Genomic DNA, 22233 nt, shown 5'->3' with positions numbered 1-22233 from the left:
CGTCTTGATTAGTGTTAAGTTGCTGTAGGACTCATTACGTCTTCAAAAGAGAATCCTTCACCAAAGGTTATTTGCATAGTGTCTGACAAATGAGACACAGTAGGATGTAATTGGAATGGATCACAAATTGAATTTGCATAGTGTCTGACATGAGACACAGTAGGATGTAATTGGAATGGATCACAAATTGAATTTGCATAGTGTCTGACATATGAGACTCGGTAGGATGTAAGTAGAATGTAATTGGAATCAATCACAAATTGAATTTACATAGTGTATGATCTCTAATGTATGCCTGAGACACAGTAGGATGTAATTGGGATGGGTTACAAATATATTTGCATCTCCAACAATTTGGATTTGGGGTCAAAGACATTAGCAGTATCCTTTGAACAGTGATGTTTATTTTCATGTTACTTACTTCCTTGTGTATGTTTTCTGACACTGTTGGCAAGACCCTTTATATCATATTTATGTTTTACTCTAGACATTAGCAATCTTTATACATAGCTTCACCTATGACACAATAATATGAGACTTTTGACATGTGGCAGTGCAGATAGATCATGTCATGGTACTATGTATGACAATCATTCAAATGCAAGGGCAGTAATATTAGAGGAAAGTCTTTCCAAAGTTGGTTTACTTCCAGCAAACGACATTGGGTCCTAAACACTCAGCTCTTATGAGAGGAAATATAATAAATTGATTTTGAAAAGTTTGGACTCCCATTGGACAGAGATGTTGATCCGGATCAGCTGTAGAGTATGCATTTGATGTATCCAATAAATAAATTCCTCAATCATTCCAATGAATGGTGCTACATGCCTCCCCCAAAACATTGCTACCCTTGCATTCGAATGAATTGTCAATGTGTCGTATCATATATGCCTATATGGTACTACCCTCTTTCAGTTGAATTTAATTGGAAGTGAATGTGACCCTCTGCAGAATGCCTATTGTCTAGATCTTTTTCCACCAAGAACCCGATGTGTCTCTATGGAAGTTCATCAGTGCATAAAACAAATTTGTACATTTGCAGAATGAACCGAATTGCCACTGAAACAGTCATCATAGATGGGTACAGGTTTCCTAAGGGTACTGGAGTCCAGTATTCCATTTACCAGATTCACCATGACCCTGAATACTACCATGATCCAGAAGAATTTATGCCTGACAGGTATGAAACAGTATCCACACGTAGGTACTTACTCATAAAAGATAATACTTTCAGAATAATGGAAATGTGTGCATGTTTTAGGATGGCAAAAATTACATTTTTCTATGTCCAAAAACTTTAAATGACTTTATTTGGTGCCTGAAGAAAACCAGTGAAGAAATACAAATCACCCCAGCAATGAAATTAGCTCCTACAAAAATGTTCTTTCCATGGAGTAAAAAAGGTGTAATATGTTATCTTCAATCACAGTTAGTCTTGTAATGAATGGAAAACAGATATATTATTTACCTTGTTTAATACATGTCCATCCACCAGAAAAGACAGTCATACATAGATCAGAGCCATCATACATGGATGACAGCCATCATACATAGATGAGAGCCATCATACATGGATAACAGCCATCATACATTCATGACAGCCATCATACATAGATGAGAGCCATCATACATAGATGAGAGCCATCATACATGGATGACAGCCATCATACATGGATGACAGCCATCATACATAGATGAGAGCCATCATACATAGTACAGAGCCATCACACATGGATCAGAGACATCACACATGGATCAGAGCCATCACACATGGATCAAACCGTCACAAATGGATCAGAGCTATCATACATTGATGAAAGCCATCGCACATAAATCATAGCAATCATACATGGATGAAAGCCATCACACATATATCAGAGTCATCGTAGATGGATCAGAACCATTATACATACATGGATTAGAGCAATCATACATAGATGAGAGTCATTGTGGATGAGAGGGATTATACACTGATGATAGCCATCATAAATGGACGAAAGCCATCATACGTAGATGAGAGCCATCATGCATAGATGAGAGCCATCATACTTAGATGAGAGCCATCATACATGGATGAGAGCCATCATACATGGATGAGAGCCATCACACATGGATGAGAGCCATCACACATAGATGAGAGCCATCATACATAGATGAGAGCCATCACAGGTAGATGAGAGCCATCACACATAGATGATAGCCATCACACATAGATGAGAACCATCATACATAGACAAGAGCCATCATATATAGATGAGAGCCATCACACATTGATGAAAGCCATCACACATTTGAGAGCCATAACACATCGATGAGAGCCATCACACATAGATGAGAGCCATTATACATGGATGAGAGCCATCACACATAGATTAGAGCCATCATACATAGATGAGAGCCATCACACATCGATGTGAGCCATCACACATAGATGAGAGCCATCACACATAAATGAGAGCCATCATACAAAGATGAGAGCCATCATACATAGATGAGAACCATCATACACAGAACCATCATACATGGATGAGAGCCATTATACATGGATGAGAGCCATCACACATGGATTAGAGCCAACATACATAGATGAGAACCATCATACATAGATGAGAACCATCATACATGGATTAGAGCCATTATACATAGATGAGAGCCATCATACATAGGTGAGAGCCATCACACATGGATTAGAGCCATCGTACATAAATGAGAGCCATCATACATAGATGAGAACCATCATACATGGATGAGAGCCATTATACAACGATGAGAGCCATCACACATAAATAAGAGCCATCATACATAGATGAGAGCCATCATATATAGATGAGAGCCATCACACATAGATGAGAGCCATCATACACAGATGAGAGCCATAATAATGATAATAATAATAATAATAATGACCTTATTTAAAAAGGGTAACACAATTAGCTAAAAACTAATCTACCTTGAGGCCCAAATACAAAGGAATTTATTTATTTAAGCTGCATCTCTGAAGCCACTGGATATATTGGGTTTGAAAGAAGGAAATAGAGTGGGCATTTCTAATCTCAACTGGAATACTATTCCAGAGCAGAGTTCCAGAGTATTGGAAACTTTTTTTAAATAACTCCTTATTTGGTTTGGGAATTTTATACTGTTTGGTAGACATGGATCGCAGGTGGGGAGTATTACCAGGTAGCCTATACTGGAATAGTGATTGTAAATATTCAGGAGCACTATTATGAAATATCCTGTACATTAATTTGGCTTTTCTCAAACAGGTTCGGTCTTTAATAGGTAATATTTTTAACCTACCAGCTAAACTTTCCTTGGTTTCTTTCTGGATTGATATTAGCCTAAATGCTCTTTTTTGAAGATGTGCCAGCTTTGCTATGTTTTTATTATTTGAATTACCCCATACTGTACAACAGTAGTCCAAATAGGGCTGTATGTAACTGTTATAAAATAGTTTTCTGTGCCTTTCAGGGAGAAAATGTCTTATCTTGCTGAGAAGCCATAAACTTGAATTGACTGTTTTACTGATATGTTTGATATGTTCAGTCCATGATAGGTTATTATCTACCAGAACACCAAGTAGTCTATCATGACAGACCATTTGCAGATTTGTATCCTTCCATGTCAGACATAGTTCATCACTATCAAGATTTGTCCTTCTTTGTCGTGTTGAGATAAGTAATATTTTAGTTTTACCAGTATTTGCCACCATGCCATTGCATGTGCACCAGTTTTCCAGTTTGTTTAGTGCATTCTGTAAAGAAATTTCGAGCTCATGGTTTGTGTTTTGGATGTCTGACAATGTTGTGTCATCTGCATAGAGATCTGTAGATGATATTGAGTCTCTCAGTAAAAGTGGTAGGTCATTAATAAATAAAATGAATAGTAATGGACCTAGAATTGAGCCTTGTGGTACTCCATATCTAATTGTTTCAGGTTCAGACAGAACATTATTTATGTAAACATGTTGTGTTCTCTCATTTAAGTACGAAGTAAACCATCTAATTGTTCTTTCATCACACTGGTAGATTTTCAGTTTCTTCAAAAGGATTTCATAATCCACCATGTCAAAAGCTTTCCTGAAATCTACAAATACAGTTCCTATTATACTACCTTGGTCAAGTGCTTGAAGCCATTTATCAGTTAGGGAGATCAAGGCAGTCTCACAGGAATGGTTCTGTCTAAAGCCTGATTAACATCACACATAGATGAGAGCCATCACACATAGATGAGAGCCATAACTTGGTGAGAACAACCATGCAGTGTTTTCTCCATTCCAAATTTGATAGGCCATACAGTTGCTTGAAATGAGCAATCATGCAAAAATCATGCACAGTTGATTTCCCATGAGCATATGTAAGCACATGACTTCAAGATGCTTTCTTTTGATATATTGTTTGTTAAACCGTTTATCAACTCAAATGTTACATGTACAGCTGCACTGCATGTGACGTAGTGCCAGTGTCAGAGCAGAAGATTATAACTGATATTATGCCGTTATGCTAATATGCCAATTTAATTATAAACAGCTGTATCTTTATTCAGTAGAAGTTGTTAATGACTAATTTGCTTAATTGTACCATAAAGGGGTCTACTTATAGATATTGTCCTTTGTTAAAAATGCCCCATCTCCATAAAATTGATAATACTCCATACAAAAATGTGAACAAATTGCTCACTATGTCAGGTATCTCCCATTACACACCTCTATATAATTAGTGATTTTATTCAGAGACTCAGACATGTGATGACCTGTTTTATGCTTTTAAATTGAGATATTGTCGTGTGGTAATCTGTTTATGCTTTTTAATTGAGAAATTGTCATGTGGTAACCTGCTTTTCACTTTTAAATTATGAAAGTATCATGTGGTAACCTGGTCTTCGATTTTAGACAGGCATGTTATGTATTAACCAGCACAAAATGGTGACCATAACAAAAAGACAACAGAGAGAACCATTCTTGACAATTGACATAAAGAATTTTAAATTATTTTAATTATCTGCACGTTCATGATCACATAAAAAGTATTTCTTGCTAAGTAAGTGTGAGTTCATGATGAGATAATTAGGTTGAATATGAAATGCCAGGACATAGTTTTAGAGGGACAAAAATTATTGAAAAACATTGTCCAGAAATCATAAGGCATTAAAAGATTTATTTTGGCTATTAATTTTTGATGTCTCATTACAGCGGGGTCTAAAAGTACTCAGACCAATTTTTTAATGCATCTAGATGGTAGATTTGCGGGGAAGAAAAACTGCGAATCAAAGTCTGGTTAAATGCTTTTTAATGATCGATTGTATCCGTACTAAAATTGCTTTACACTTCATTTTTAAAAATCCTTTTTTAGCATCTTACCCATTCAATATCTTTTATGTTTGGTTGTTTCTGTGTTTTGTTTATCCTATGTGCAGCTATATTTACTCAACTTCTAGAGAAAAAACTGACTATTCAAATTGTTTGTCTATTTATACCAAGAAGATATTAAAGTTTGTCTTTCTCACCTCTGTCTGTGTGGGTTCGAGTCTCGGATTCAGCTAATGTGGGTATTGCCAGTAGCTTCTCGTGGGTCAGTGGTTCTTTCTGGGGTTTTCCTGGGTTCTTCCTCCACCATTAATACTGGCCGCCATGTATAGTCTATCATGTGCTGAAAAATGGCGTTAAACCCTATAACAACAACAACAACAAAGTTTGTCTTATGCTGATTGTATAATATTTTAAGAGGTTTAAGCTTTGTAATTTATGTATGTTGATTTCTGATGTGTGTCTTTTAATATTGTTATACCATATTTAGTTCATGTTGTGTTGGTAAAATAGCTTGTATTGAACTAGTATTTTAGTATTGTTACACTTTGTGTTGAGTTGGTAAAATAACTTGTATAGAGCTAGTGTTTGAAGTTATCCACACTATTAACTCGGATAAAGTTGCTGGCATCTTATAAGTTTGGCCCATTTAAATGAAAGCTCTTTTGTGATTAGCTCTGTCCAGAGGGAAGATAGATCGAGTGATGAGAGAAACTGATCTCAACTAGAATTTATAATGACAGAGTCTGTCACCCACAAAGTTACATTGAAAGTTTGCATGCAGTTTTCTTATGGAAGGAAGTATATATTTTTATTAGTTGTGTCAGCTCAAAGCCTCTCAAAATTTGGTGTTCTTTAACTTAAGTCATTTAGTGTCCTTAACTTTGGTCAGTTTGAAGAAGAATAAAAAATTACCTCTCTTTCATGAGGTACCAATTTAATTTCAGTCATTTGGTGTCCTCAACTTTGGTCAGTTTGAGGTCTCGATTTAACTTCATTCATTCTGTGTCCTCAAGTCAGATTAAAAATAAAGTAAATGAAGTCTTTTTCTTGGATTTAATTGTTCCTACAAAACATGAATTTCAAGATCCAACAAAAAAGGATCCTTCTATGAAAATAATAGGGTCATTCCTAATTCAATCACTTTAATTATCAATCAAAATATCATTATTCGCAATGTCCCCAAAATCTTGGTTTGTTTTCTAAGTTAACATAGTTGTATAGGCATGTCATGCTCCTGTGTCTGGAATGTTTGTTTCCATATTACAGTAGCAGTTATTGCTTTTAATCCAGTCATTCCTTTTCTTATGCCTGCCTGTCTATCCCATCTGTCTTTCAACAGTTTCTTTTCTGCACAATAATTATACTAGTCATAAATCTACAGTTACCAAACTATGCAGATGGCTTGCACTAGTAATTTTGGGGTCAAAATGTACAAGATCTGGTTCACACTTCCTGATAAATAACATGGTTTCTGCACAGTAACTTGAGTTCTCCACTTTAAACCATTGCCAAACATTGCAGATGGCTTTCACTTGGGCTAAGGAAGAAACTTAGTTTTTTCAGGCTCTACAGGTCAAAGGTCATGGTCATTTTACCTAAAGTAATAAAACTGGTTACTGCAAAATTAAGATTAGTTCAACATCACATATCTGGAACAAAGTTTGTCTTTGGTTTGTACTTTGGATAAGGAACAAGCATATCAATTTGATATTTTTAAAAGTGGAACGTCAAGGTCACTGATTTAAAACAAGGTGTCTTCTGAATAAACATTTGTTCTAAATCATAGACCCGGACCAGACTTTGCAGAGGGCTTGCACATGAAAGAAGACAAATATTATTTTTCAAAATAGTCTTAGTTCTAGACCACATATGCTAACCAAAACTTGTGGAGGACTTCCATCTAAGGTATGGATCTATTGATTTTGTAGTCAAAAGGCCAAGGGCATTGTGCTATGTAAAATAGATCTTTCTGAGTAACTTTGTTCTAGAGTAAGTTTCATGACCAAACTTTGTGGATGTCATGCACTTAGCATATTGAAGAAACATAAATTCTTGGGTCTAAAGGTCAGAGGTCAGAGTCTTGGTAAGTCCAATAAGATAATAAAAGTTTCTGGACGTAAGTTTAATTTAAACCACGTACCTTGACCATGCAATCATTGACATCCATATGTCAGTAATCTCCCTAGTCAGCTATACCACATAGAGGACTATTAATCATGGAAAGGTGGGGTACAGTATGTCATTCATGTCACTCTTATACACAATTAGTAATGAAAATTGTTTATGTCTAAACTTTGTAAGTATGGTATAACATAGGCATCACTTTTCTGGAGATATTGTTAACATCATTGCCTGTGTTCAAGGTTTGCAAATCAGTTAAGGGGGAAGGCATCAGTGTAGGCGTTGAGGGAGAATGCATAGGAGTAGGTGTTGTGGGAGAATGCATGAATATAGGTGCTGAAGGGGAATGCATAGGTGTAGATGTTGGGGGGAAAGTATGGATGTTGGGGGGAAAAGTATGGATGTTGGGTGGAATGCATGGCTGTATGTGTTGAGGGGAAAGCTTGGATGATGGTGTTGACTGGGAATGTATGGATGTGGGTGTTGACTGAGAATGCATGACTGTAGGTGTTGAGGGGGAATGCATGGATGTAAGTGTGTGGGTAGGAGTGCATGGATGTAGTTGTTGAGGGGGAGTCAGGGATGTAGGTTTTTGAAGGGGAGTGCATGGATGTAGTTGTTGATGGGGAGTGAATGGATGTAGGGAATACTTGGCTGTATGTGTTGAGGAGGAGAGCATGGATGTAGGTGTTGAAGGGGAGTGCATGGATACAGGTGTTGAGGGGGAATGCATGGATGTAGGTGCTAAAAGGGAATGCATGAATGTAGGTGTTGAGGGGGAATGCATGGGTATGACTGTTGAGTGGGAATGCATGGATGTAGGTGTTGAGGGGGAATACATGGGTATGACTGTTGAGTGGGAATGGATGGATGTAGTTGTTGAGGGGCAAAACATGGATGTAGATGTTGAGGGGGAGTGCATGGATGTAGTTGTTGAGGGGCAAAACATGGATGTAGATGTTAAGGGAAATTGCATGGGTATAGGTGAAACGCTAATTTCCACAGAACATTTGTATTTCTTTCAGATTTGCACCTGAAGCTCGGGCAAATGCTCATCCTCTGTCATTTCTTTCATTTGGATGTGGACCACGGAACTGTATTGGAATGAGACTTGCACTAGTGGAAGCAAAGATTGCCATAGTGCACATTTTGAGGAGTGTTAAGTTCGTGCCATGTTTGGAGACTGAGGTGGGTTTGTTGAGATTTTGGCTTGTCTGTTGAAAATTTTACTAGAGAAACTTTAACATGTTTGATTATTATTGATATGTGTAAAATTTAATTAAAACAAGGCAAGACAATCATTTGTCCTTCATTTTTGTTTAATATAAAAAAATTAAGAAAATTAACTTTATTTATTTCTTGGATCAGGGGATGTGTCTTCAGAGAAGCAAAATGGCTGTTCAGAAATAACTCTTACAAAGCTCAGACACCATTGCAGTCTTGAAGATTAGTTGTTTATCAACTTGTATTTACTTTGTCTCCCTATCAAATCGGCTAATGTTTATTGTCATGGCAATCCTCAGAATCAGAATTATTGAGTTTCGGTTATCGGTGTCCCTATATACCTTGTATCAGCCCCTTGCGGCTCCACATTCAGGTGTCAGACATTTTACACAACTCAACAAACTCCCCAAGTCTCACTTCCTGTGGGGCCATTGTCAAGTTTCATGCATTCACAACTTTTCTTTTGACCCCCAATTTGTGTCAGCACTTCAGTGTACTCAACTATTATCCCCATATACTTCATACCTGCATCCTACGGTGCATGTATAGAGTATCAGCTGATGTTTGTTATCATAACAATCCTCAGGATCAGACTTGTCAAGTTTTGGTTATCAGTGTCCCTATATACTTTGTATCACCCTCATGTGCCTCCACATACAGGTATCGGACATTCTTCACAACCCTACAAACTCCTGCAAGTCTCTCTTCCTGAGGTATTTCTATAGAAACAGTTCAGAGCTTAGCTGGTTCAGTGTGCTGCAACAGGATTTGCCCCTATTATGCCAAAGATTTTTTATATTTACAATAAAGTATATATTGAACCTATGTATTGTGTGCTATTTAAACTTTGTATTTATGTACATGTATATACTTTGTATTCCTATACTTTTATATACTTTGTTGTGATGTACTTGTATATATTTTATATTGATGTACTTGTATATAATTGGTATGGATTTACTTGTATATACTTTGTATTGTATCAATACAATGTAAATACAAGTAAATCCATACCAATTATATACAGTTGGTATGGATTTACTTGTATATACTTTGTATTGAAGTACTTGTATATACTTTGTATACTTGTATATACTTTGTGTGTGTGTGTGTGTGTGTGATCTGGATTTTTATCGTACCTTTAAAAAAAATTCAGTCATATCACTACGATGCTTGCACTGTGACAGTTTATAGTGATGTCTATCACTAGGGCAGCATGCCACAGACATGTAGCATGATGTCCCACCCAGTCACATTATTCTGACACCAGGCCAACCAGTCCTAACACTCACCTCTTAATTGCTGAGCGCCAAGCGAGGCAGCTGTTAGTACTATTTTTGTAAGTCTTTGGTATGACTCGACCGGGGATCGAACCCACTACCTCCCACATCTGAGGCGGACGTTCTAACCACTAGACCACTGGAGCAGTTGTATATACTTTGTATTGATGTACTTGTATATACTTCATATTGAAGTACTTGTATAAACTTTGTATAGATGTACTTTTATATACTTTGTATTGATGTACTTGTACATAATTGGTATGGATTTACTTGTATATACTTTGTATTGAAGTACTTGTATATACTTTGTACTGAAGTACTTGTATATATTTTGTATTGCTGTATTTGTATGTAGTTTGTATTGAAGTACTTGTATATACTTTGTATTGAAGTTGCTAATAACTTTCACTGACTTTGTATTGTAACTATGGAGATAAATTGCTAGCATGCACATATCTTCAAGCTGTGGACATGCTTTATAGACTTGTGCATTTCATTTTCAGATCCCTTTGAAGTTTAACCTGAGTGAGTCCTTCCTACGTTCTTTGAAACCAGTGATGGTTGGAGTGGAACTTCGTCAGTAGGGAGTTTGTTGGAGAAAAATATGAAGAATTTTGTTTTAGATATCTGCATTTTACATCTGAATATCTGAAATATTATTGTGGATAATATATTATGAAATTAATTTGATTTGAACTACATGATTTTACCTGAAAATGTGGGATGAATTGATTAATGAATTGATCCTGTATTGCACCTGAAAATGTTATGGGATGGATTGATTAAGGAATTAATCCAATATTTCACCTGAAAACATTGTGTGATGAGATGATAAATTAATCCGTCAAATTTTTCACTTGAAAACTTTCTGGTGCAATATTTTGCCCGAAAATGTTATGGGATGAAATGATTAATGAATCATTCCAGTATTTCACCTGAAAATGTTGTGGGATGAAATGTTTAATGAATCAATCCTATATTTCACCTGAAAATGTTGTGGGATGAAATGTTTAATGAATCAATCCTATATTTCACCTGAAAATGTTGTGGGATGAAATGTTTAATGAATCAGTCCTATATTTCGCCTGAAAATGTTGTGGGATGAAATGGTTAATGAATCAGTCCTATATTTCACCTGAAAATGTTGTGGGATGAAATGTTTAATGAATCAATCCTACATTTCACCTGAAAATGTTGTGGGATGAAATGATTAATGAATCAATCCTACATTTCACCTGAAAATGTTGTGGGATGATATGTTTAAGAATCAATCTTATATTTCACCTGAAAATGTTGTGGGATGAAATGTTTAATGAATCAATCCTATATTTCACCTAAAAATGTTGTGGGATGAAATGTTTAATGAATCAATCCTACATTTCACCTGAAAATGTTGTGGGATGATATGTTTAATGAATCAAACCTGTATTTCACCTGAAAATGTTGTGGGATGAAATGGTTAATGAATCAGTCTTATATTTCACCTGAAAATGTTGTGGGATGAAATGGTTAATGAATCAATTCCATATTTCACTTGAAAATATTGTGGGATGAAATGGTTAATGAATCAATCCTATATTTCACCTGAAAATGTTGTGGGATGAAATGGTTAATGAATCAATCCTATATTTCACCTGAAAATGTTGTGGGATGAAATGATTAATGAATCAATCATATATTTCACCTAAAAATGTTGTGGGACAAAATGGTTAATGAATCAATCCTATATTTCACCTGAAAATGTTGTGGGATGAAATGGTTAATGAATCAATCCTATATTTGACCTGAAAATGTCGTGGGATGATTATCTTTTAATGAGTGTTACTGATGCTTCAGCATTTTTTAAGATTCAGGATGAAAAGTTTTAATATTTCTATAAAGTATTATGAGTATTTTGTATATATTAGTTAAATTTAACCTCCAGAGCCAGCCAGCAAAACACCAGGTTCTGATTAACTTATTTTTTTCCCCTTAATTTGGACATACACAGATACATGTGTGTGTGTGTGTGTGTGAGAGAGAGAGAGAGAGAGAGATTTTCACTCACATAATGATACTGAATACATTTGGATTTTCACTCAAATAGTAATATTGATAAATTCACCAAATAAATGGAACATATAACTTGTGGCATACGGTCGACAAGTACTGAGTATCTTTTCTCCCACCACTTTCTTGGTTGATCAAGGATCCACTACATTTGGCCTACCCCTCCTAATCTGCTGTAGGATCCCTCAAGAACCCTCGTTCACTGCAGACACATTGGTCCCAAGGTTTTTGGCCCCTCAGTACCAGATAACCAGTCTTCCTCCGAACTAACATCATCACTGACAGCAGCACACAGGTTTTTCAAAAGCCCTTCAAGACCTTCTACTCAACTACTCTGCATTAAAGATGTCAGCTTTTTGTCCAAAATCACAGCTTCAAATCCAGACATCCAAACAGTCAGAAATATAATGACTAAAGCCATGTAGTACACAGTCAAATACAAATGCAATGATATATGTTACGCATGCACACACATGGAGTCATTTATTACATAAGAAATCATTTCATTGGTCAAGATTCCTATGATAGGTTCATGTGCAGATCTGCATCTGGCAAGAAGAATCTTACCGAACTTTAAGAACGCTAACATTCGTTCATCCTTTAATGCAACACTGAAATGAATTCAGTTCGTCTGTTCAGTTATATATTGACTAACTTGAAAACAGACTATAATGCATCTAATAATATGGCATTATAGGACTTAGGTCTTACTATCTGTAAAATTTAGAATAAATATTAGAACATTAATGTATCAGATTATTCTAAATAATTCTATCTCATAATATGGATAGTGACAAGAATATAATTTTATAATTCATGTTCCTCTACAAAAGAAGATTTTGCTCCCATACTGTGGACAGCTTCCTGACTGAACTTTTTATCCTCTGAAGTTACTGTCTACTTTGAGTCTGTAAGTACTCTGGCTATGCTGCAATCCATGGCCAGTGAGTTCAAGGTATGTTGGAATTTTTTTCATTGCAAACTTTGCTTATATAGCATGGGGTGATCCAAATGTAGGATGTAAATAAACCACCCTCAGGTAATTTTGCATCCATGACAATCCACATAATGGAAGATGCAGGTTATTAACAAACAGGTCTTTTACTTTCTTACCTAGATACAGTCTGTCACACAGATCTTGATATTTAATTCTTTATAATAGAACTGAGATTCTTTTTTAAAATCTGCATATTCATTTGTTTTTCACTTCAAACAGCTAAGCTTACTTTTAATTGGAACTTTATACTTTTGGACAAGTAATTATAAATGAAACACTTCTTCTCTTTTGAGTTCAATCACAAAACCAAAAGTATAGAGAGAGTTCCAAATAAATTTCAGTATTGAATGTAATGATGAGCCAACAGTCTTGATGTATTACAATGATATGATCCAGAATATATTTGAATGAAGTCACAAATTATGAGCTATGTTAGAAACTATGCTTTAGTATCATTCTTTGTGAAAAGCAGTCTTGAGAAAAATAAAATTTTAAGACAAACCATTTTAGTTTATACTATTTTCCCCCATTATGAATTATAAAAACTGGTTGGTCAGTATAGAATATAGATAGGTGGGTAAGTAAAATGTAGATACAGATAGGTGGGTAAGTATAAGGTAGATACAGATAGGTGGGTAAATAAAAGGGGTAGGCATAAGAATAAATGAGTGAAAGAATGAACAAACGAAGAATAAATGAATATATGAAAAAAGAGACAATTAAGGGAACTACATTTGCAAGCTGAGGTGTAAATTTCAAGAATTGTTTTCAATGCCCACAATGTAGAAGTCATCCGTTATAAAAGTGGTGTTGTCTTTAATGTCCACAGTCAATGTGCATGTCCTCAGTTTTAGACCTAGTAATGGATTTTGTGTCTAATGAAGCCATTCAGTCTTCAATAAGATCTTGTAATACATGAGTCAAAAAGAATTGAGTGAATGAGTGTTAGATAAACAATATCCCGTCACCCCTGCTGCCAAACATTAGTTTTACATGTTCACAAATATATTTGAAATTTGACTGGTTTAGAAAATTTCAAAACTGCTTCACTCCTAACACATGAATGTGTAAGTACATGATTTAACAAGTATACACACACACTTCATACTTTATTTTGATTTAACAAGTATACACACACACTTCATACTTTATTTTGGTTTAACAAGAATACAAACAAACTTCATACACAAGCTTATCATAGAAACAGAAAAAGAAGCAGTAGCAAAAGTAAACTTTTCTTTGTATTTCTTTCTCACAGGAAATATATGTTACTTGCTAAACCTAATGACATGTCACTGAAAACTAATTGTAAACTGATCAAACATTTGAAAATGAAATATTGTTTCTGAATAATAAATTTGGTTAAAGCAAAGCTTACAATTCTTTCTTGCTGTAATTTTCAATCACAGAAAGTCAAAATGAAATCAAACACCTGCAAGTATGGCTGGCAGTTAACAAAAAACATTAGTATTTTATGCTTTGTGTCATAGAAGACAATGAGTATCATTATAAATTATCAGACATTCCAAGATAAGCCAGTTGTTTTACATACATTCATTCATACATACATACATACATACAACATACATACATACATACCTACCTACCTACATACATACATACATACATACATACATTCATTCATACATACATACATACATACATCTGGATAATAATTGTTCTTGGTACAAATTACCAATTAGTATACCTGCCATAATATGCCATGTCATGCAACAAACAAATTTTTTTACTCCCAAACTACTAACTGAGTCATGTTTCGAAAAGCAATTTTCAGTAATCTTCAGAAAAAAAAGCACTTAAGTATGCACCTATAACATGAAGCATGTATAATCAATGCACAGTCCTGTTTACAGCTCATAGCATGTATAATCAATACACAGTCCTGTTTACAGCTCATAGCATATATAGTCAATGCCCAGTCCTGTTTACAGCTCATAGCATGTATAATCAATGCACAGTCCTGTTTACAGCTCATAGCATGTATAATCAATGCACAGTCCTGTTTACAGCTCATAGCATGTACAATCAATGCACACTCCTGTTAACAGCTCATAGCATGTATAATCAATGCACAGTCCTGTTTACAGCTCATAGCATGTATAATCAATACACAGTCCTGTTTACAGCTCATAGCATGTATAATCAATGCACAGTCCTGTTTACAGCTCATAGCATGTATAATCAATGCACAATCCTGTTTACAGCTCATAGCATGTATAATCAATGCACAGTCCTGTTTACAGTTCATAGCATGTACAATCAATGCACACTCCTGTTTACAGCTCATAGCATGTATAATCAATGCACAGTCCTGTTTACAGCTCATAGCATGTATAATCAATACACAGTCCTGTTTACAGCTCATGTCAAAACTATCTTTGGGGCAGCTTATACAACAATCAAAAGACACAAAAGTCTGGTATAAACAACCATCATTTTGCATATTTTTTAACTGGCCAACAATAGCTAGGATGACATGTTAAGTCCTTCAAAGACTGCTGTGGGGTAGCCCATTGTGCTAATTTGCACAGGTAAAGTTCACAAAGTGGAACAAATGAGTTCACTTTAAGTTACATGACAGATATATTAGATGCATCTAAAAAGTTATTGCACATCATTGCCTTGAATGAGAAGCCATTTATATTAAAGATAATATTGGCAAATTTGGAAACATTTTCTTGTAAGTCTGGTTTTACTCCATATATAAAAAGCAAAGCATGATTATTTCAGCTAGAAGAAAGTATTCAAGTGATTCATTTTTAAGGTGGTTCAGGAAGCAACAAACTATCAATAAAGCTAGAAAAATCCAGTAAAATTAAATTTCATAACTTCAAGTTGACTGTGTGTGTGTGATTAGGATTTTTGACGTAGCTTTAACAATTTTTCAGTCACAGCGCCTTGATGTCTGCAGTGTGGCAGTTTATAATGATGTCTAGCACTGGGGCATCATGCCGCAGACATGTAGCATGATGGTCCACCCAGTCACATTATCCTGACACCAGGCCGACCAGTCCTAACAATAACCTCTTAATGCTGAGTGCCTAGCGAGGCAGCTGTTAGTACCATTTTTGTAAGTCTTTGGTATGACTCGGCCGGGGTTCGAACCCATGACCTCCCGCTTCCGAGGCGGACACTCTGACCACTAGGCCACCGGAGTGGTATCAACTCTGTGAAGCACAGATGCAAGTGGGAAAAGGGGTTTAATTCTTTGTGCATACAGCAAAACAATATACTGACATAAGTCATTATGGAGAGTATGATTTACATTGAAATAGGACCACCACTGATATGTAACATATTCAACACGCTGAACTAACATTCAGATTAATTCTCTTTTTTTTTTTTTTAAATTTCTTAATCTTTTTAAAATATCCAATATTAATTCACATGTGCTTTTCAGGATGGGGGCCCCGAGTGGCCGAGTGGTCTAAAGCGCTCTCCATTAAGGATCACTGCCATCTCACCTCTGTCTGCGTGGGTTCGAGTCTCGCATTCAGCCAATGTGGGTATGTGAGAAAGCTTGTCAGTAGCTTCTCGTGGGTTAGTGGTTCTTTCCGGGGTTTTCCAGGGTTCTTCCTTCACCACTAATACTGGCCGCCATGTATAGCCTATCATATGCTGAAAAATGGCGTTAAACCCCACAACAACAACAACTTTATAGGACGATTTTAACCATGAAATAGATTGCTTGTAAAACAATGATAATCAGACCCTTGTGTTTACACAGTTAATTTGTGTTTACACAGTTAATTTGTGTGAATAAAATGTTAACACCTGAGCTGGACAGAGGCGTTTATTACTGTTGTATTATATGTAGTGCCCTAATTAAACTTTAAAATAATATGTCCCCTATTCCTGCCCCCACTCCTTGAAATGGTCAGTCCCAAATGTGATGTCATTTTCCTATAGAGACAAGCATATTTTGTGGTCAAACTGCATCAGATCTAGTTCTGACAATGTTAACATTACAGTCATCAAGAACAATTCTGTTCTGACCAGGATTCTCTCTTAGAATCCAGCAGGGAAGTTTGTACAATAGCACCTTAAGGTCTATAGTGAGTGCACATATTACCACTAATGACACTTGTATTGCCGTCAAAACCTCTATTGAACTATTGAGAGCAGCAAAGACTGCTATTTTGCCATCCAATGGATTTTAAAGACAAAACTTGGAGTATGTTTGGTTGTTTTCATGTTACTTTTGCACATATGTGTATTGCAATGATATCTGTCTACCAACTATTTCTTTCAAGTGTATAGAATGCTTTGAAGAAAACAGACAAGTTTTTTTCTTGTATTCAGATTTAAATTTCCAACCATTTTTGAATAGGCTTATATGAAAAGACAGCTCTCAATTGGACAACATGGCATTTTGGATCATGTGCACTGATCCCACTTGCGACCTCAAAACGCACTTTTTGAGCCTTAAAACCCCTCCAACACTGGTAATATAGCCGGTATTGTTTAGACCTGGTTTTCTGTGCTTTGTGGAGTGGTTTTGTATTATTTAGCTTTTAATGGCCTATTCTGGATTAGGGCAATAATAGTCAAATTGTATAAATATGATTTTGTAAACAGAGCAAACTCTGCCCAACTTACCCATCTTAAATGTTGAGATATACTGTGTTCTCATCTTAAATATTGAGATATGATGTTTCCTCTTAAATGTAGAGATATGCTTTTTGCTCATCTAAAATGTAGAGATATGCTGTTTCCTCATTTTAAATGTAGAGATATGCTAAATAATCTTCATGTGTTCTATAATTACTCACAAAAAAATTAGATCATTAACACAAAATGAAATTGATGAATTTTTATAATTAGAGATGTGTTTTAAATTAGGAGATAAATATTATCAATGGTATTTAAGGCTATTACACATACATGCTATATATACTTACTTAAAAGTCAGATCCAACCACAAATAGCACAGACCCAAATCTGTCATTGTAAAATGCATTGGCAGATCAGGGTCTATGTTGTTTGTTCTAATGATTAGATCCAGATGTGCTGGTGCATTATTAGAAGGCAGATCTTAGTCTGTGAGAGAACATGGAAATATACAGTAAATAAGATTTAAATTTGCACTGGCTGTTAAATGTGCAAATCATTTTCTGTGGTATAGTAAATATTCCTTGTACATGTACTGTTCTTTAAATGTGCAAATCATTTCTGTGGTTTAGTAACTTTTCCTTGTACATGTACTTTACTTTAAATGCAGGCATTAGTGAGGTAGCCCTTGTTTGAATAACTGAATACTGCAAGAGGTTTTTAAAATTTGCCCCCAGAATATTTCTGGAAAAGAGAAAGTTCAGATCATCAGTGGCTTGTCCATCAATATCAACAAAGAGTGGTGTAACTTTAGAAATGTGATCTATGTATTTGTTAAATCTTTGTTATTATGGTATTAATCCATAATATTTATCCTTTGGGGTCATTAATTGTTATTAGTTCCACTTTAGTAGCAAGTCTTGTCTTTTGGTTCCACACCATTTCAGTTGGGTCAAGACTTTCTGGAATAAAATAACACCATTACATCATAACGTTTATCCCAAAACATTGCTGATGTTACTTACTATTTTAAACTCTGTTTTTATCTCAGTGATCATACGCAATTTGTATAACTATGGGTTTTGCTCTACAGTTATGATTACTTGTAAGAGAGGACTGGTATATGGCAAAGGTTTTGCAATGCGATTGGAGAGAAGGTTGGCATACCTCTATTCTGCATTCATGTACTGTGACTGAAATTTCTTTACATGTGGTAAAATATGCAAATTGTGTACTATCTATAACAGAGCTGATCAAAAAGGCTGCTCCCATGGTTCAAAAGTACAATAATGTTAGCAGACATTTTTTTTAAAAATTAAGTGACAGTTCACCTTTACCAATTTACCTTTTGAAGACCAGGTTATGAAATAGAACAGGTGGAGTTAGCAGTGTTCCAAGATGTGCACATTTAAAGTAAGGCCAAGCTGTATACTCTATAACCCAAATTACACCCATCAATCATACACCAAAATAAAGGAATTCAAAAAGTTATTTTAACAATATTTAAGATATACCAGGTCTTTTTTAAATAACCAGGACAGTCAGTGAGTAAAACATGAAAAATTCTTTTTGAAAATTGAACCCGACGCAAAGTATAATACTGTAGCATGGAACCATAGTCTGCAATGTAACTGAGAAATAATAATTTGCTCCCTGCAGTAAGCTACTCACTGTTGGTTCTGACCCATTTTCCAGATTTGTGTACATACTACCACTAATCAAAACACAGGGATATTGATTGTTATTCGATATCTTACTAGCAAGACTGCAGAGACCCAGATCTGCCACCCTATAATGTGCTGGGAGATCTGGCTATATGCAGTTCGTCAAGTGCAATCAGTAGAAAAAGCAACAAACTGCCTGATCTGTTGAATCTGCATTATGTGATAACAGATCAAGGACTAGGTTGTTGCAGTGGGACCTAACATGTCGCAGACAGTAAGATTAACATGTTAATTCAACCAATAATGCCTTATCTATCACCCAAAATGAATAACAACATGTTTACCTGGGCTATCATTTTTCTAATTGTACTTGCTCATACGATGCGGCTTCATATATTTATTTTTCATGGCTGCAATATGTCACCAAATTCTCCATTGCAAGATTTATTAGGGCACTTCTTGCCTGATAATCTTTGACTCTGGAATGACACATTGAAAGATGTATTAATTTACACACTGTATTGTTATGACTCTGTGGTAATAAATTAAGCAAGAGAAAGAAGGAAACCAACAATTTTTGTAAAACTTAAATAATTTAATAATCAAAGTTATAAAATGAAAATTTAAGAGGAAAATACAGTATTATGAATTAAATCCAAAATAATCCTTAAAAAAAGTTATATTTAAGTCCAAAAGAATCGAATATTACAAATGAATTTCAAACCCTCAAATCTACTGGTCTGCCAACAGTTCTGATGTATCACAATGACACTGTCCAACACTCTGTTGAATAAATGTACAATAGTCCCGGAATGATGTTTTATTCTAATGAGCACTTTGTAATTCCACTGAATAATCCAAACAAATGTTTTCTCTCAAATAGTATCTACACACAACATTAAATACATCTGTAGATTGTTGTTACAACAAGAATGAAGGAAATAAGAATGAAAATAACTGTCAAGCTCATCATACATGTACTTATATATACAAGCAAAATGGGTTAAAATGAATTTTTGTTCATTCTAACTATGTTACTCATTTCAAATATCCCAGATCATAAAAGAACCCACCTGACCTTACCCATACAATGTCAAATTCTTCTAATAACCCACCTGACTGACCAATCTAATGGGAAACAACCCAAACTTGTATAAACAGGTTTTATTATTATTATTATTATTATTATTATTATCAATGATGGTAAACACCTATTTATAGATCCTGCACAATCTTAGTATTTTATAAGATAGGCCAAAAATATGATATACAGTATGTTGAGCAAAGATGATGCCATTCTTAGATTGAAAATCAGTTGAAAAAAAGCAATTAAAAGCTTTTTGCTGCCACAAGGCATATAGCCATTGATGCCACTGTACATTAAACAAACTCACCTTTTACAAACGAATTAGTCTTGCCTTCTTTTTGGCAAATATGATACGGATTGCAAGAACACTGGTAAAAAACTGAATTATTTAAAAGGGTTTTTAAAAAGTGCTGCGCTACATTGACAAAAAGAGCATTTGTTTCCTTTTCTAAAGATGTCTTAAGTAATGCAGATGTCATAGCTCATAGGTATTGTTTGAATTCAATTATAAAGGGTATTTTTCTGTATTAGTATGTATCAAAAGCGGCATTTTTTTAAAAAAACAAAAAATTTGCCTTCTATCCCCAATTTCACCGCTCTTGGTAACAGGCTGATTCAGATCATGGCTGATTGGCACCAAACTCATTCAGTGTAAATCATGGGCTGATTCGTCCCAAATTACAGGCTGATTAATAGTAGAAAAAAAGACAATGAAACACATACCTCGTTTATTTTAGAAGTTATTGATGTTTTCACAAGGATAGAGAGAATATAAAATGTAGATTCCATCATTTAAAATTGACATCAAATAGCAAGTTTCAAACTGAAATCGGAAAAAGATATGAGCTATTGCATTTACATTTTTTTAAACAAAATAACTTTCCACTGCTTCAGTGAAGAAAATATAAAATTAACTTTATTGATTATCGATTTCTCTAGCAAATTGTGCTTTCTTCGGATATTTACAAAACAAATTGTATGAAATGTTATTGATGAGTAAAATGATAGTACAATATACTTTGCTGTTTTAACACCATTTTTGGTTAAGCTTTCATTTTCTTTATTTTGATTATTGAGAGGTATGAAAGATTATCCAAATATAGACGTATGATATTTTATTGAAATTAAATTTTACATCTAACTTAATAATTAAATTATTTATGTGCGTGTCTGTGTATGATTAGGATTTTTAACATAGCTTTAACAATTTTTCAGTCATATCGCTATGATGTCTGCAGTGTGGCAGTTTATAGTAATGTCTAGCACTGGGGCATCATGCGGCAGACATGTAGCATGATATCCCACCCAGTCACATTATCCTGACACCAGGCCAACCAGTCCTAACACTAACCTATTAACGCTGAGCACCAAGCGAGGTAGTTGTTAGTACCATTTTTGTATGTCTGTAAAACCTAGCATCTGACATTATTTAGAATTATTGTCCTCCAATTGGTGAGAAACTACACTTATCCTTCACCTTCTTCAGTCTGTCATTCACATTACACATTCACACCACCATGGACTTATACCTGACAAGAATAAGTAATTTTCCACCCAGCTATGCCTAACAAGAATTTAACCTTTTGGAAAAGGACAAAAGGTCATGCACAAATGAGAGGATAAGGCACACATTCCAGAACCCATGTAGTAGATATGTTTTTCTGTTATACATAATTAGCAGGATTTCCAAGCTTCCTTTTGAATTAACCTACATCTACATACTTTGGAATGGACAGAGGTTATAATTTAGTTCAAATAAGTATCCTTAATTTTCAATTTTCATTTAGATTCTTGTTTTTCATTGAATAAAAATGTTATATTGCACAGAGTACATTTTGTATGCATGACTCTGAATTAATTTGCAGGAGTTCTCACACATCACTACTTTCCAAGTGCGCAAATGAATAAAATTTGGCCTCATCCCCACA

The 22233-nt window shown here is 35.0% G+C and overlaps 1 protein-coding gene across 2 annotated transcripts in view; it reads left to right on the top strand.

Annotated features, from left to right (window-relative positions):
- The window catches only part of LOC149776689 (cytochrome P450 3A24-like), a 119796-nt gene extending 106312 nt beyond the window's left edge, over positions 1–13484 (top strand). For both annotated transcript variants that reach the window (XM_089941226.1, XM_089941225.1), the window contains exons 13-15: positions 1043–1180; positions 8455–8617; positions 10440–13484. In XM_089941226.1, coding sequence (XP_089797352.1) covers positions 1043–1180; positions 8455–8617; positions 10440–10520 — 382 coding nt within the window. In that variant the 3' untranslated portion in view covers positions 10521–13484. The remainder of the gene's footprint in view (positions 1–1042; positions 1181–8454; positions 8618–10439) is intronic.
- The last annotated feature ends 8749 nt before the right edge of the window (positions 13485–22233 follow it).

The sequence above is a fragment of the Sinohyriopsis cumingii genome, chromosome 18 (genome assembly GCF_028554795.1).
Source record: "Sinohyriopsis cumingii isolate HCF-2022 chromosome 18, ASM2855479v2, whole genome shotgun sequence".
NCBI classification, from domain to species: Eukaryota; Metazoa; Mollusca; class Bivalvia; order Unionida; family Unionidae; genus Sinohyriopsis; species Sinohyriopsis cumingii.
The sequence above is the reverse complement of the archived record's forward strand: the minus strand, read 5'-3'. Positions and strand labels throughout refer to the sequence as shown.